Here is a 17,812-nt window from a genome sequence, read left to right on the forward strand (position 1 = left end):
AATTCAAAAGCAGTGGGCTGTACAATGCCAAGTGAATGATGAGACAATACGCATAGTTGAACAAGTAAAGGAATTGATCAACTCGAGGGATGATTATTTATGTAAGGGTTTCCTTAACCGAGAGGAGTGCGAGGAAATTATCTCGTATTTATGCACACTCTGATCTTACCCTGTTATACATGTATTTTGTTGTTGATGTTGTTTTGTTTGTCTTTACATATATTGTGAATGTGCCTATTTGTAGAAGATATTGTATATTTTTTATTTTTTATTTTTTTTATATGTGCTTTTTAAAGCGAATAAAGAACTCTTGAATTGAATATGTCTTTATCAGAATTCATTATAACTGACTATTTTTTTTGCCTTTTGCGATCTTATGATACGACAGAACTTCAAGACATTTCTATTTGGTGTAGAATATATTTGCTATTTCAATACTCGGGGAATTTTACTACTTCATTTATGTGTTGGTCTTTTGGTTAACGGATGAGGCCTGAATCTATTGAAATTACACCCAGAACATTATACAAATAATATTCTCTTTCATAGTTCTATTTTTTTTTTATCAGAATCTATTTCGTAATGATCAAGGGTTCGCCTAATACATCGCAACAGAAAAGTAAATCTCTGCATGTATTTGAGCTTCATCGCCATATTAAATGATAAATTAGTAATAGAAACATTGGAAAAAATGGCAAAAAAAAAAAAAGATTGCTTTTTTCATACGTTTTATACTTAGAGGTATTTTCTTTTCGTAGAAATACTAATGGTGAGGAATGTTCATAATCCAACAAGTGATGACGAGCAATATATATAAACATACCTTGATTCCTCCGTTGTCGCCTCCGACAGCAACATATGATGACAACACAGAACGCAACCAATATAAGAATGACAGCGATAACTGCTACAACTGCAAGTAAATTAAAGAATAGCGTCAGCGAATAAAACGTTTCGTCGTTCTCTTTTCTCGTATAATATACATATTTAAATGTTAAATCATCAGTTGGACCATTACTAAATTGACACTTTGAACACGTTCGATCTCACAACTTAAAGGTTAAAGGGATCCGGTAACTTTGTCTCAGATTCTGAAACAAAATTCCGGATTTAGCTCATGCTGCAATGTTAATTATAAACCTTTAGATCAGTCAGGAACTCAATGACTTTTACAAGCCGATCGCCTGTATGATTATCAAGATACTTATGATTGGAATTATACATTTTGAAAACCGTTTGCCAAACGATTTTCATAACACTACAATCCATTGGGAGAAACGAGTATGTTAAAACCGGTCACTCCAAGATTTTTTACTTTTTTGAGGCACTTCTTGGACATTTTGAATCCCAATTTTGTAGGGCTTTAATATTACACCATATCACAGACACTGATGACACGTAGGGCCATGCATATGAGATTTAACATTGTTAAACGATGCCTTTAAATCTGCATATACACAAGGCGGGTTAAAGCGGATGAATTTACATGTTTTAAAGGTGGTATTTCCTCGTCAATTAAAAATTCTCATTTCACAGTATACTTTTTTAATGCACTGTGAGCGTGTTTTCTAAAGTGGTAAGTTCGGTCAACTCAGTAAATGAAGTGAACTTGAATTCAATGTTTGTCATCCACCAACCCAATCAGAGCAATGCAGTCAGCGCTATCAATAACATTGAGACTTGTGTACAAGATGTTCATAATTGGTTAAACTCACATTCACTTAAATTAAATCTCGCCGTATGCGAATTTATAATGTATGGTTCTAAGACTCAGTTAGAGAAGATTTCCATCACTTCAATTACTCTTGCTGGCCATGAAATTACCCTATCTAATGTATGTCGCAACATTGGTGTGTTTCTCGACTCAAACATGACAATGTCTACACACATTCAATATGTCTCAAAATCAGTACGTTATCAGTTACGCAATCTGGGTTTTATTCGTAAATATCTTAACCGTAGTGCAACTGAGAAAATTACTCATGCTTTCATTTCTTCTCGCTTGGATTTTGGTAATGGCCTTTTGTTTAGTTCGCCTCACAACCTACTCGCAAAATTACAAAGATTACAGAATGCTGCTGCTCGTGTCGTGACCCTGTCCAACAGGTACAGTAACATCACACCAGTCCTCAAATCACTCCATTGGTTGCCTGTAGAAAAACGTGTTGTTTTCAAGATTATTTTGCTATTATTTCACTGTATACATGGCTCTGCTCCGCAGTATAACATCGGCTTGATTAAGCATTACTTTCCTTCTAGACAGCTACGTTCTCAAAACTCTGGCTTACTTGTTACTCCTAGGGTTAAAACAAAGTGGGGGGAGCGAACCTTCGCTCATGCTGGGCCTTCATTATGGAATACACTCCCTCAATCGATTAAGAATAGCAGTTCTGCTGAAGTGTTGAAAAACAATATCAAGAAATATCTGTTTAATTTAGCTTATAATTGATTACCATAACCTTTCATGTCTGTACCTTTCCTATCGCACTTTGTATAAATGTATAATGTACCGTATGTATTTCATCTTTTGCACAAGCTGCGCCTTGAGCATTTGACTGTCAAGTGGATTTGGCGCATTATTAATCATATGTATTATTATTATTATTATTTGCGATTGGTAACGGATCACTAGTCACGATTATAGAATTATGACCTAGATATTTACAACATGATTGTTGAGAGCGGACATGTGATTAAACATCAGTTTGTCATAAAGAGTAACCATTCATTACAAATGATAATCACCTGTCATTAGCATTTCCTCCTGACTTGTCGTTTAATTGTCTGGATCTAACTTTGCTAGTCGAACCAATAACTATTGAAATGGAGTTGATTGCAGTTTTCCAAACTAAACAAAAACTAGTTTCGCTACCTTTGTTCATGAAGCCAATGATACACATTATGTTAAATTAAAATATATCAACCATCGGTACCTTAAAAAAAACGGTCCTAAACACTGACTAAATCCTTGATGTCGATCGGATTTATTCATACGTTCCTTGTGTGGATAATGTTTACTGATACCCTAGATGATAACAGTTGTGTACTGTTCATCAACTCTCGAATACCAGTCGAAAAAAGAAGATGATAAATCGTCGTGAATTCTTACCAACTTTGGTTTCACCACCACCCGGAGATGAAGTGGTTTGATTGGATGATGTTGACATGGCAACAGTTGATCCTGGAAAGGTCACGGTGACAGTCACTGTTCTATGGTCTTGTGATCCCGGGATATCCGAAGCGACACAAACATAGGGGCTTTCACTGGGTTCAGCGACAGTGGAGATTGATTTGTTTCTCGTCCCGTCCATGTTTGCAACTTCCTTGACATTTGTTGTATCCATCTTTTTGGATTCGTGTAAGAAGAAGAGATCGATGTCTGGAAAGTAGCTTGAGGCTGAGCATGTGATGGTGATGCTGTCAGAGGTTGAAAGACTACAGGTTTGTTCAGCATCGTTGGGAAGTGTACCTGCACATTCATCGATAAGTGGAAAGGGTTCCATCGGAGGAGCTGAAAATGAAATTGTGTACTATAATCCAATCAAGAAAAATCATAATATCTTCATGAGGTAAAAAATAGAATGAGACGCATAAAGCTTTTTCTTTCAATTTAGGAGTTCAAATTGAATATATTAATATAACTATAAATATAATAGTACAAGTAAATCTTATCTTATAGTAAATAAGATAGTAATACTTTTTCTTTCGTCATGATTTTGTGTTAATAAACATTCTACAACTATAAGTATTAGGTTAACATGTAGCAGTAGTACAATTCTAAAGCATGTATATAGTTATGAAACAATCTTTTTTAGGGTAGTTCTCAGTCATTATTTTAAATGTACACTTTACTATACACTTACCAAAGACGTTTACTTCTGTAAAGTTGTGAATCAAGATCCCTTTGTAGTTTGAAACTCTGCAGATATATGTTCCTTGATCCGAAACTGTTATATTTCTGATGATGAGAGAGAAGTCATTGCTCATTTTGCAAGATCCGTCATGAACGCATGACCCGGAATCGGATTCCCCGTCCACCCACGTGATCAGGTTGGGTGACTTCGTTGGGTCATCTCCTTTCTTCCAGTAAACGGCGATTGGCACACCATAGAATTGACATTTCATTAAAAGCTCATCTCCTTTCTCTGCAGCTTTGTGTAAATCGGTATACACGACGCCATCTGGTACATCACAATTCACACCTGTATTAAAAACGAATACAAATTAATATATAGTCTGGACCAAACAAGACATTTCAAGACCCCTGAAGGTCAGGATATATAAAGCCTTCATTCGTCCTATAGCCACCTACGGGTCAGAGACGTGTACGCTAAGGAAAACTGACCGAGATAAACTGGAAACTTTTGAGATAAGATGTCTGCGGACAATAGCAGGAGTACATCTTCTAGCCCAGGATAGAAGTGAATGGAGGCAGACCACCCGTAGGAGCGCAAGGGGACACTCCGTCTTGTGCACTTAAGTCAAGTAAGTCATATATAATAATCTGTAGTTCATTCAATACTTGACGTAATAACGTTTTTCTAGAAAGCCAAACAATAGCTTACTTGCTACGAAACAGCACTGGGATGGTTTAACTTAGCTGGAAGGTATTTTCAACAACACCTCATAGTACCAAATGTTGTTAATTGCGAGATGCTATCTAGTAGAATAGGAAACATACTTTGATATATATTTATGATCGAGAGCTAGACATTATTGTTTTAAACCTTCCATCTCTTTGGCATACTGAATGAGAGTGATTTATTTCACATACACACAAATCATGTGGCCTTTTCTTATTTCAATCATCTGCGGATACACAGGGTCATTTGTATCTTAATTCAGAGAATGCTTTGGTATTAAAACCACGGATACGGGTTTATGCTATTGATATTGGTATTGGAAAACATATAGGAATTTTATAATCAAACCAAGGAGTTACCACAACGAACAGACTCATTGTAGAAACCAGTCATTCCAGATAATTCTAAGACAAATAAACGTAACCATTAATTCGATGGAATGTGTACTTGACAAGGTAGAAATCATCAAATCCAGATCAAATACCACTCTAAAAAAAAAATAGCCTATGAAAATCAAGACTAAAGCTTCCACCATATGCCACCAGGTCAGCTGTGATATAATTAGACACAATGCAAAAACAACGCGGAAGGAAGCACTCTATTCGAAAATTTCCGACTGTAAACTGTACACTTTAAATGTCATAAATGCACAGTCTACATACTACGATATGCCCCATATAATGTAGTACATGTAGCACGATTTTACACGGCGAATGGAAAAAAGTAAGCTACATACATTAAGATTTGGCGAACATGTTTATTTTGTTTGGTGTCATTCATTTAAATCACAACTTTACACAGAGTAGACTGTTCAGCGGCCAAATAATTACACAAGATTAATTTCGATGTAATGATAATAACTTTTACTCCATGAAAGCGGTTTTCATATGAGATTTATATCTATGCTAGACAGTATTTGAAATGTATTAAAAGTAAACGTCCGAAACACAAACCAATGCTGGTATTCAACAGGGCTCTGTTTACACTAATGAAAGGAAAATAAATACATAAAACAATACCGTACAAACCTTGAGGCCCGATTTCACAAAGGAGGTTTGTCGACAAACCGAGGTTTATGTACGTTATATGACGCGTTTTGACGCGTTTTTTTTTTTTTACACAAACCTGGTTTGTAAAAACGCGTCGAAACGCGTCTATGACGCACGAAAACCAAGGTTTGTCGACAAACCTCCATTGTGAATTCGGGCCTGAATGTTTAATCAAGAAGTTACTAGCAGCTTCTTGGTTTAATAGTGCAGTGATAAGAATCACTTTGGGTGACTTATCAAAGGAGACTGAAATCTAATCAGAATAGCGTGTATTAGATTAAAAGTCCTTTGTTATCCACGAAACACATCCAGTAGGATTGGGAGTACATGGTCGACCCACACCCTTCAACATGCTAAATCGTCCTTCTGCCCTACCATATTCGTTGTATAAATACAACATTAGTTAAAAAATACGTGTGCAAGTGTCAATATTCAAATATTCAGAAAAAATATTCTTAGCGTATAAGCTCCATCAGAGTAATTTCGCACTTGTTGGGGGATTTTTCAGCCAACTATTAAATCCAGAGTGTATTATTTCAATTTACGGTCAAACCTAAGGTCATTCACAGATTCATGTATAATTCATGTCCCTGGATAAATATGAAATTCACCATTATATGACTCGATACATGTCCTGCTATAATACCCCCCTCTCCCACCCGATAATCCTGAAATGTTTTTCTTTCTGTCATCAGACCAGGGAGTTTTAAGAGCTGGAGACCCAACTGGTAACAAATTATTCCAAGCAGCTGCCATTCTATAATTTGGTTGCATAATAGAATATACTGATTCAGTGCTTTTACCGTTGATGTAGGGTTGAAGCCGCAAATATTAATGGAAAGCTTGAGTAGTGATTTTGTTCACAACGAAATATCTTTAATCTTTATTTTTATTTGAACTAACAACGGGAACATCGAACAGATGATAAAATATGAATGCAACAGCCTAATCGTGTCAAGAAATTAGTTTACATTGTACAGCTTTAAAAACAGCGAAAAATAGTGAAATGTTCTCAAACCTGCAAGTTGACACTTTTCCGATTACTGGCGGCGTGTATTTGTTCATGTACAGTCAGTAGCGTACGCAGGATTTGTTCAAGGGGGGAGGGGGGGGGGGTGTAAGAGGACATTCTTTTTATGGGGGGGGGGGGTCCCAACATTTGGAAAATTTGACTGTTCGACACTTCGACATGTCGTTCCGTTTTTGTTTTTGTTTTTGTTTTTGTTTCTTTGGGGAGGGGGGGGGGGGAATAAGGTCACCTCTTTTAGGTCATCAACAAAAAACTCAATGGGGGGGGGGGGTGCTCCAAAATACTCACATTAACACAAATTAAGGGGGGGGTTAACCCCCAACCCCCTCCCCCTGTATAACGTAAGCACTGTGTACTGCTCGTATTATCAGACGAGTGGTAGCGAAAAGCAATTTATCATTACAAAAGCATATTTCCCTTTGAAAGTGGCCGTTAGTTTGCAGCTAGGCAGGAATCTTTTGACTACGTATCTGCATAAATATCCAGTTAAGCACATGTCTGATATATTTTCTCCTGGCGGCATCGAAGATGGTACAAAGGGAATGAGCTATAGATAGGACTCCATCTCTTAAAACCACTTGATCAGACTAACGCACTGCAAAGCAGTATTTCCTACTGTTATCTGTTCTCAAACATATATATACATGTACGTGCATACGTTCAAGTTGAAAAGTCCCGCTATAATTATATTGTGAATGACGAGAAAGGACTTAGGAATGAAATGTGCATGCAGCTTCTCTATTATCTCGATCCAAATATATACATGAACATGCATCTTAATCAGAGTAGACTTACCCTGTATCGAGCATACGTAAAGTATCATGCATACATTGCATGACACGCAGAGCATCTGAATAAATCGGGCCGCCATTTTTAGTCATGTGACGACAAAGCAGGTTGGGGAATTCCCAAATTGGCATATTTCAGTTCCTACAACACATGCATGGCGACCGAAAGAAGCGGGTCAACGTGCAATGATGTTGACAACCATTATGTAGCAACGGCGTATATCGATGAGTGCCATAAGGATAATGAAAACTCTGCATTTTATATTCATGACAAATACTAAGAAGTTGTATGATACTCGACGTATATGTTAATATCTTAAAGGATGGTGATATATTACATAAATATTTTTTTTTCTCTTGTGAGCAAAGAAGTAAGATACCTTATCGTTGATGTAGGCGGCTGTACTAACACTAGCCTATACGCAGGGGAGATCCCACATAAAAATCGTTTTCCGAAAAACGGTCAAGAAAATACAAACATACTACTTATGACATTCGTTGGGAATATCCATTGTGTTATTATGTCTGTCGTTGCTTATGTCAGTAGTTGTTACGGATGTTACACTTGTTTGTTCTTTTCCATTTGACTGCTTGTCAGCTACTAGGTAAGAGCACATTTTTTTTCTTTTTGTCCAGTTTTTGAGGGAAAATTTCGCAACGGCTCAACCGGCCGCTGAATAAGTGTGTGTGTGTGTGTGTGTGTGTGGGGGGGGGGGATGAGAGCACTTTTGTTTCTTCCTGAAAATTGGAAAATTAGGCCTATCGATATTTCGTTCAGTGGGGGGGGGGGGGGGGGGTTTACATTTGTTTCACCTCTTGGCACACACAATTCTTTTATTATTATTATTATTATTATTTTGTTTCTTAATTTGCCAAATAACCGATTTAAAAATTAAAACAAGTGATAGTAATTTACTGTTTGAAGATTATATGGACGCAAAATGCCAGATGCGCCACTGTGTACTAACCAAAGACGTTTACATATTATAATTACGAGACGGAAAGCAGCACGCGCGGAAACCATTACGCAAATGGGATAAGACTCCGCCTCTTTTGGATCATGTGAAGATGAAATAAGCACCCTAGGCGGCATTCTGATTGGATGAGATCGTCATGAATATGTATTTTATCGATAGTATCGTTCAAGAAATGTGATAATATATTTAGTTGACCTCATTGCGTCACTTTAATTATGAAGATTTATGCACGACGCTACTCGCACAAAGTGAGAAGATTTAGTTCAAGGAGAACGGGAAAGTAATTGATTGAAATATGAGTAGATTAAGTGAATTTAGTCATACATTTTTGATAAAGCTGTAATAGTTTTCGTGATCTACGGTAATTTCTTGACATTTTGAGACAGTTCTCAACAGATTTTTGTTGGCGAAAAGGCTAGGAAAATATTTCTCAACTGTTTTTATTAACATTTGATTATAAGCATTCTCCAATCTGAATACAGGATATGATAGAAATATATAATCGCAAGTAATTTATTAGCAAGGGAGTGAGACCATGCATAACTGTTGCAAAGTTGATGCAGGTGTTCCAGTTTACAGTTAACTACTAAGTTATTCAAACCTTTACAGAACATGTGTAATTGGTCTGTTCTGGTTTAATTTTGTTTGAGAATGTGATATATCAAAGCTTACATATAAACGTATTCAATAGAGGCCTTAATTCAACTAGTCCACCTTCGATTCTTGAGTAACGAAAATAACACTCAAAATATTCAAATTTTCATAGGCATGAATAATTTTCTATTCGTTGTAGTATTACTAAAAACCACCGTAAATAGTCATTGCTGTATTCTCTGCCTTGATATTTCGTTTAAATACATATATATTTGCAAATCTGTACAAGTTTTATAATCCTGGCCTATAGAGGATTTTAAACAATCGTTTTCCGTTTGTACAAGTGAACGTGTACACTAAAATGTGTTATCGTGTGTCGAGAGCCAGAACTCACTCATAAAGTAAATGACTAAACACTTTTCTAGCTGTTCACAGACCGTCAAAACTTAGATAATAAATATGAATTAAATTTTAGCAGAGTCGTTTCCTCAGTGCATTCAGACATAGGCATAATATAGGAGGTGAATAGGTAATACCACGAGAGAGAGAGAGAGAGAGAGAGAGATGTACACTCATGTAATACTAGCGCGTCAGATGGTGACAATGAACTGGCATTTTGTTGCTGTTTTTAAAAATATATGCAAATAAAAGAGTTATGTTTTTGACTGTCTTAACCTCTATCTCTCTCTCTCTCTCTCTTTCCCTCTCAGGTTATTCTACCTGATATTATATTTACCTATATATATAGTCCGGCCTTACTAGGATATTATCGCACCGTTTGAGTATAATTTGTAATTTCATTGATGTGAACACGACGCGTACTTTTAGATTGAATGATAATCATTACTCTTTTTGAAACTTCCTTCTACAAAGGTTTACTAATTTGTATGAAACTGATTGGCCCGAATTCACAAAGCAAGGTTTGAGCTCAGACCAAGGTTTGACCTCAAACCTCCTTTTGTTCCGCCAAACCTCCTTTTGTTATTTACAAACCTGGTTTGTAAATAACAAAAGGAGGTTTGGCGGAACAAAGGGAGGTTTGAGGTCAAACCTTGGTCTGAGCTCAAACCTTGCTTTGTGAATTCGGGCCATTATGTTTTGAAACACCTACTGATATCGAAATGTATTATTCGAGCTGATTTTGCATCGTTTTTTATTTCCAATATCACCCACAAATTGCGAGATGGCGCTCTTCAAATACCTTACCCAGAGCCATTGATTAGGAAAGTTTGGCAAAAACCGGATCCAGCTAAACACAATATTGCGAATACTACTTTCTTGGGCAAGCACAGAACAGAATAATATCCGCCATGTTGTAACCAAATGAAACTAAAGTTGGATAACCTTTGCTACCAGATATCTCTGACCTTTCTACGTGCTCATGGAATCACAAGCAGGAGAAATGGAGACGAAGAGAGATACAGAGATAGAGGGGGGGATCTAGAAGAGAGAGATAGAGAGAGAGGGAGGGAGAGAGAGAGAGGGAGAGAGAGAGAGAGAGAGGGGGATCTAGAAGAGAGAGGAAGAGTGAGAGAGAAATATAGGGATATTATATTTAGGGAAGAACACGATCACAACTATTTTTGAAAAAGGGCAATTCGGGAACAAAATACTGAATCATTTTGATATAGGCCTATTTATAGTTTTACTCGTAAATTTTAGTTTTCTTGTGTGTGTGTGTGTGTGTGTGTGTGTGTGTGTGTGTGTGTGCGTGTGTAAATGCCTTCGATCGTGGACTTTCACCAGAATACACACCTTCAAACCGTGGACACACAGGAATCGTGGACGTCCACGATTAGAACGCCTATTATTTTCGTCATTTACGTGGCCCAATGAGGGCGCTCTCTTAATATCTGGAAAATTTGACGAAGTCCACGTTAGAGGTAATAAATAGTATCAGGAGTGTACGAATACACAGTTCGTGTGACAAAATTCTCCAGGAATCGTCGCGCATAAATGAATAACGCCCCCTTTCGGCAGTGAGTGACGTGTAGAGATCTAGATCGATATCGAGCGCCAAAACTCGTATACCGTGCACGCGCAACCAAAATACCAACGTGATCGTGACAATGTAGCCGCACCAAGTACGGCGCGCAAGTTCGCAAGAGGTGTGAGAAATCTTCAATTTCAGGTACGTTTCTAATCATTTTTCTTTTCAAATACAGGATATTCATCTAGCCCAACATTTTGGGCTTAACTTGTGTGCGTTTTGGAGCTGAGAGAATTCAGCTTCATTACAAATTCGATGTAAGTCGCACAATCCGTTTAATGTATTGCAACTGCAAGAACTTGAGACTGTCTGTCAGGGGCGGATGCGGCCGCGGTAGGCCTACATAAGTCATAAGTTAGACTTTGTATGCTGGCTGGAGTACTCCAAGGCCAGGGTACACACCTTTTTTCTTGTTGAATATAAAATGTTATAAAATATAATTTTAATCACAGTGCTTGGTAACACTAGATGCAGAAAATTCTTGAGATTACTTAAAAATAAAAGAGAAGAAGAAAAAAATCATGAAGAAAATTTCTTTAGAACAAATCCTAAAGACTTAGATCTAGCCTAGTCAAAGACCTCTCGAGCGCTGTTGTAGTGTTTGATTGTCTTTTAAAGGTACGCACCTATCGCCACCAAGAATACATGGTAGGGTCTAATTATCTTCTATTTTATTTTCTTAATAACATCACATGGACAATATGCCTAAGAGTAAGATTGTTGCATCATGTGCCTTGGCGTAACTCGCCCGACCCTAAAAAAAGGAGCCGACCCTACTTTTTTTTTTTTTTTTTGCTATCGATATCTTTTTTTCGATAGTGATACTGATAGCGATCGCTATCGAAAAAAAACCGGAAAGTGTTTCGGCTGCGCATATTGCGCTTTTGAATGTTCAATTTTTCCACAAAATAAACTTTCACTAGGTTCTGCATGTGTTTGAATGTATCCATGTAAACGTATGGTTGTATGTAATAGCGCCTGCATGAATAGTGGTGTGTGTGCAGGTTACGAACGCACACAAAAATAAATAAATAAACAAATAAATAAATAAATCCCGACCGACCGACCGACCCTATTTTTCAGGGGCCCGTTACGCCAATACAACAATTTTTTTTTGGGGGGGGCCTAAGCAAGAAAACAGTGTCAAGGCATATTCTTTGAAGCCTGAACTTGTGATTGATCCCATACAAGTCACTTTGATACACTATGTCACAACAATTCATTTTTAACCTCATCAATGTCAATTACTTATGTAATTTATTTTATTCACTAATATTTGAAGAACATATCCTGAAAATTTAAACAGGTTTCTTTATAAAAAAGAAATTAGAGCCACTTTCTTGATTCAGCAGTTATGCCACTTTTCAGGAAATTTCCTGATTTCAGGAAATTTGTGTGAGATGCTTGTGTACAAAAGTATAGGTAAAAGGTCACTTTCAAAAAAAAATTCTGGCTATTTCAGGAAATTTTATCTTCCATTTGTGGCATCTCTGATTCAGGTCCGTTTCGAGAATAAGGCATATGAAGTGTTGATCCCCATAGTGTAATAATTAGTGATTAATTGGCAATTAACAGCTAAATTAAAAAGTTTGCATCAAATATGGTGTCATTTGTTGGGGAATAATAATTGGGACAACATATTTAAAAAAAAAAAAAAATCATTTTTTTGGCATTTTTCACCCTGAAATCGAATTTGGATGAACTTGTGACATGCGACCAAGCCTGAATTTTAACTTCATGGCAGTGCATACCGCCACACATGTGTGGCTGTAATTAAAGACACAAGCGTGTGGCAATATCCAACCCACGTAGGGCTCGATACAGCCACACACTGCTCTTAACTGTATCAAATTGGACTTTGTGCATAAATGAATGAAGTGTTTTCATGTGGTACCGGTGGTGCCGGAAGGTGGTATACGTACGCGCGCACACTGCCAGTAGTAATACACCACAGAGGCACTACTACTGGCATTGTGCAGGCGTGCGTATACCGCGCCCCGGCTAGTAGTATAGTACAGTACCATAGAATTATGTATAGTAAGTGCTACCGGCGCAGCGAACACCACATGAAAATTATGCATTTCTCATGCCCAAGTACAAAATCGATAGAGGTAAGAGCAGCGTTTAATTGGCTGTATCTAGCCCTACGTGGGTTGGATACCGACATACACGTGTGTTTTTAATTAAAGCCACACGCGTGTGGCGGTATTCATTTATTTTAAAAATATGACAATGGTATATATGCAATTTTTTTCTCGTATAGACTGTACAAATGGCAGCAGATGACTTAAATGTGGCTACAGAGGAGAAAGTGCAGATTCTTTTATACTTTATAGATCTTTACAAGGACAGTAGCATTTCGTACGAGGAACTCGTGGCAGTTGTTGTGGAGATTTTATTGCAATTGTGAAGCCTAAAGGTACAGTAAACTAGCTATAGAATGAAACTAATTTCTAAGTAAGAGACCATAAATTTGTGACTTGAATCTGTGACTTTTGAACTTTCTTCAGAATACCAATTGCCAAGATAAGACAAAATTTGTCTAGTATAAGATCCTTACACTAGCTGTTACACTTTAATACAGAACACTTCGCTAAGAGTGAAGACAATATTTAATTCCTGCACAGTAGTCTTTGGGTGATAAGTTCAGGTTTTTCATTTTTTTTAGCACTAAATGATAATATTTCCAACATTTTTTGAGGATATGTAATTTCCTGGTACTTCACGTAGCATACATCATGCAGCTCATTTTTGTTTTTACTGAATACATTGTTAACCAATGCCTTGAAGTTGAAGCCATTATGAATTAGACTCTTTTCCACAGAAATAGGATTTGCAATTCTAGTGCTTTCTGGTATACAGACTATTCACAGAGGCTATTAAATGTTTCATTTTAACCCAATTTGCAATAGGCAATTCCTGATATTTTTACAACACTTTTTGAATGCACATTTTATGTTTTTGTTAGAGTTCCAAATAAAAAATTGAGTTAACTCCTGGTTAAAGCTCATTGTACCAAAAGTTCAGTGTTTTGAAGGTTCGTTGTTCCAAAAATAAAGGTTCAATGTTCTGAAAATGAAATAAGGATCGATGTTCCAAAAATAAACAAATTCAAGGTTTGCTGTCCCAAAAATGAAATACTTAAGTGTACATGTGTGCTTTGAACTTTTAATTGAATGTATGAGTATTAAGAGCAAAACACACAGGCAAGCAAGTATAATTCTGAATATGATGAGACCTGTGTTAAATTGAATGTCTTGGTACAGAAAAAATACAAGTTGCTTTTAAATACAGTCATGTAGTGCGTGTCAGAAAAAGGTAACCAAGATTTATCTTGAATGATTTCTGGGATGTGGATAATTTTAGGGAAAATTCCAAGGCATCATTAATTAGATAATTGTCTCATGACACCAAGATGTCCTTCTTTTCCTCATGGATGACTACGCAAATGAATGAAAGTCAGAAATGGCTTTGCATAACTTTTGACTTTGACAGTTTTACCATTGATTGATTTCAGCTTGAATAATGCCAACAAAAATAAGATTATGCTTGACTGAATTCTTTCAATTCGGACAAAATATAAGGAATTCATACCAATTCAAAGTTACCTTACATAAGTTATAACAGTTCTTGAATAGTTTCATAAGTCAAGTGGCTAAACGTGCATGAAGCAAGTTGATATCATGGGAGCATCCCATGAGTCCGACAGCCTACGAGTCCGACAGCTCACGAATCCGACAGAAATGAATATAAGCCTACTACATCGACATTTTTCAAAAAGAGGTTCTAGCTAGACATTTTGACTTTTAGGCTCGCTAGATCGACACTGACAAATTATTTACTTTGAGACCGACACTACGCAAAAAGGGCCTACGAGACCGACTAACGTATTTTAGTGCAATAGACCGACAAATTGGTAAAATATATTGCTAGTCAGACAGTTCAGAAAATAGGAATCTAGTCCGCCAACAATAGATGGCACTATTCAATTGTCGGAGTAATGCGCAAAATTTATAAATTATCGGACTAAAATACAATTTGAACTACTGTCGATCTAATCGGCTAAAAAGCAAACTGTCGGACTAATAGACCAATTTTACCTAGAGTCGGTCTCGTTTGTAAAATTTATGTTTGGTCGTGCTCATAGGCATTTTTATAATTTTGTCGGATAAATGAGCTGTCGGACTCAAGTCCGTTTTTATTTAATGTCTATCTCGTTCACCAATTATTAAAAATGTCGGCCTCGTGGGTTGTCGGACTCGTGGGCTGTCGGACTCGTCGGGAGTACCCGATATCACTGCCTCACAATTTCCCATTGACTCTGTACACACAAATGGTTAAGTTAAAGTTGCACTTTTATGCCTAAATAAAGTATTGTGTGAGACCATTCATGCTTGAATAGTTTAAAATTACAGTGGTGGGCAAAACATACTTGTATCCTAATCCTGGTCGTACACAGATTTTGATAAAATGTATAATTTTTTCAACAGACTCTATTGGAAAATATGGAGCAATGACATCATCAACAAAGTCAATGCAAATTAAAATGTTTTGTGTGTTTTAGGGGGAAATTTTGCTGCTGAACACTTTTCAGCCATAATTATCCTAAAATGAACTGAGCTCAGCCACTGAAAGCTAAAATAAACTAAATACATCTATTTATGAAAATTCTCCTCAAATTCAATTTCTATTACCTCTTAATTGAATTCGCATTTAGTTTTCAGGTCGACAACATTTTTTGAAGGGTTAAGTCTTAAATATAATTGGAGGGGGCATGTTGATTTTGGTCTCATAAATTGCCATAGACATCAAACGAAGCAGTCCATAGATACATTGTTGAAAAAATTATGTGTGTCGGACTTATGCAAAACAACGTGGGGGGGGGGGCATAATGCCTCTCCTCTGGCTCTACTGTGTTTCAACTCAAATCTTGTTTTTAGGACAATATATTAGGGGTTTATTATTAAAGGTATTTAGACAGTGTAATTGGATTTGTCACAATTGAAAACATAATAAGCCATTAAAATGCCAATTGCCCTTCAAAAAAGAGAATAGAAGATACAATTTTTGTTCACATTTTTGAAAAATGAGGACTCAGCATTTTTGGCCACGCCTCCTTAAATTTGATTTTTGGGCGGCACTGTCTGGATATTCTTCCAATTTGGTGTCATATCGATCAGGAGATCAAGCTGCATCAACAAGCTGAGATATGTCCCATCTGTTTCTGAAAAATACTTATTCCCCTGTAGCCCACTTCTAATAGTAAACATCCTACTAAATGCCCCTCAGTAAATAGTGCTATATCCTGCCAACGCGGAATCCATAATTTCCACTTTACTCTACTACTCCATGATAAAGTTGATTTATATCTTATCCCCCTCCGCTCTCCCCTTCCACCACAAATACAATTCTTTTTCCATCTTTTTTTAAAATGTACTATGCAAAGACTGATGCTGTTTCAATCACCAGTTTAAAGATATTCAGTCCAAAGTTTACCTAATTTTTTGTGTTCTCGCTGTTAACATCCCCAATGAAAATATCTAGTTCCTCATCTTTAAATACATTAAACAGAAGTGCAGCATTTTCCTCTCACAATTTTTCCTTGGGGGGCTGCCATTTTGATTACAATTCATGTCCGCGTGAAAATATCGGCCAGCACACAAACACAGCTAGCCGGCCGGCCGACCACAGGGGAGGGGTGCCAGTACGATCAAGATGCCTGGCACAACTGGGGAATCTCTGGCTAGCTTGCCACATCTCCGCTGCCTGCTGACAGTTGCAAATTGTGCATCCGATACCGATAGCATCATAGCTCTATATCCTAAACGATTTCTATACCATGAGGCTATAATATAATAATTTTGATAATAATGATAATAGAGCGCCAACTCCTCTCTGTAGATATGGCAGATAAAAATCATTGCGATGATGAAATGCTCATTTCACGCTGTTCATTGGACTGTTGTTTACATATGACGTCATAGATATAACTTCAAACGGCAAGATCCTAGAGGCTAGACTAAAATTGCTAAATTGCTCAACAAAAATATTAACTAGGTCAAAGGACATCATGGATGTAGTGATCTCATAACTCGATGCCACACTATCATGACTTGACCTCTAGATCTACCAAAGGCACTCCACAAATGCCTAGCCTTAGATAATAGTAAAAGTAATTAACAATAACTGTAACAACTAAAGTTAGGACCTCGGGCTAGGTCAAGGTGTCCAGTTAAAAAGGGACTCTGGGAGCATTTGAATAGGATACATGGCCAAGGTCTCCTTTTGCTCTACATGTAAGTCTACATGTATTATTGAAAGATGAACAGTATGTAGGCCTATTATCAGTTTGCAGATTTTGACTTCCAAATTAATTTGGATCAAGTTAGTCTATTCTGTATTCATTGGATATCAATGAGTAAGCGTCGCATTAAATGTCACATTAAATAACTGTTACATCACATCTGTTTTGTTTTGAACAGTATGTCTTCCAGGAGAAAAAGATTTTCTCCGGCAGCCGAAGCAGAGCATTTCTGTAGCCTGGGGAAGGACAAGAGTGGATTTCAAAAACAATATATAAATGATGTGATCGGTAAGAATAACCTTTCTTTGAGTTTAAATAAGTGCTGCCAAGAACTGTAAATTTAGAATGAAATATGGAATAATTTTTACAAGTGTGTGTAGTATTATTACGTATGTTACAGATACAGTTACAGTTCTATCTGCTTCTAGTAAAGTCTGTGTTTCAAAAGGGAGACAGTGGATCAGGACATTTTGGGGAATTTGTATCTTTTAGTGGGT

The 17,812-nt window shown here is 36.9% G+C and overlaps 2 protein-coding genes across 3 annotated transcripts in view; one reads left to right on the plus strand and one right to left on the minus strand.

Moving 5' to 3' along the window:
* Positions 1 to 2,367: 2,367 nt before the first annotated feature.
* Positions 2,368 to 4,976, minus strand: LOC115921361 (hemicentin-1-like). Its single transcript, XM_030978773.1, has 4 exons — positions 4,943 to 4,976; positions 3,864 to 4,202; positions 3,110 to 3,511; positions 2,368 to 2,393 (listed from the first exon to the last, which is right to left on the minus strand). The coding sequence occupies exons 1-4, from the start codon at positions 4,974 to 4,976 to the stop codon at positions 2,368 to 2,370; spliced, it is 801 nt and encodes a 266-aa protein (XP_030834633.1).
* A 5,726-nt stretch (positions 4,977 to 10,702) lies between these two features.
* Positions 10,703 to 17,812, plus strand: part of LOC100892236 — a 44,156-nt gene continuing 37,046 nt past the window's right edge. Inside the window, exons 1-3 of one of the 2 annotated variants that reach the window (XM_030978187.1) lie at positions 10,703 to 11,152; positions 13,275 to 13,430; positions 17,494 to 17,603. In XM_030978187.1, the coding sequence (XP_030834047.1) occupies positions 17,495 to 17,603 (109 nt within the window). In that variant the 5' untranslated portion in view covers positions 10,703 to 11,152; positions 13,275 to 13,430; position 17,494. The remainder of the gene's footprint in view (positions 11,153 to 13,274; positions 13,431 to 17,493; positions 17,604 to 17,812) is intronic. The other variant, XM_030978188.1, reaches the window with a different exon arrangement.

The sequence above is a fragment of the Strongylocentrotus purpuratus genome, unplaced genomic scaffold (assembly GCF_000002235.5).
Source record: "Strongylocentrotus purpuratus isolate Spur 01 unplaced genomic scaffold, Spur_5.0 spur5_scaffold_1, whole genome shotgun sequence".
NCBI classification, from domain to species: Eukaryota; Metazoa; Echinodermata; class Echinoidea; order Camarodonta; family Strongylocentrotidae; genus Strongylocentrotus; species Strongylocentrotus purpuratus.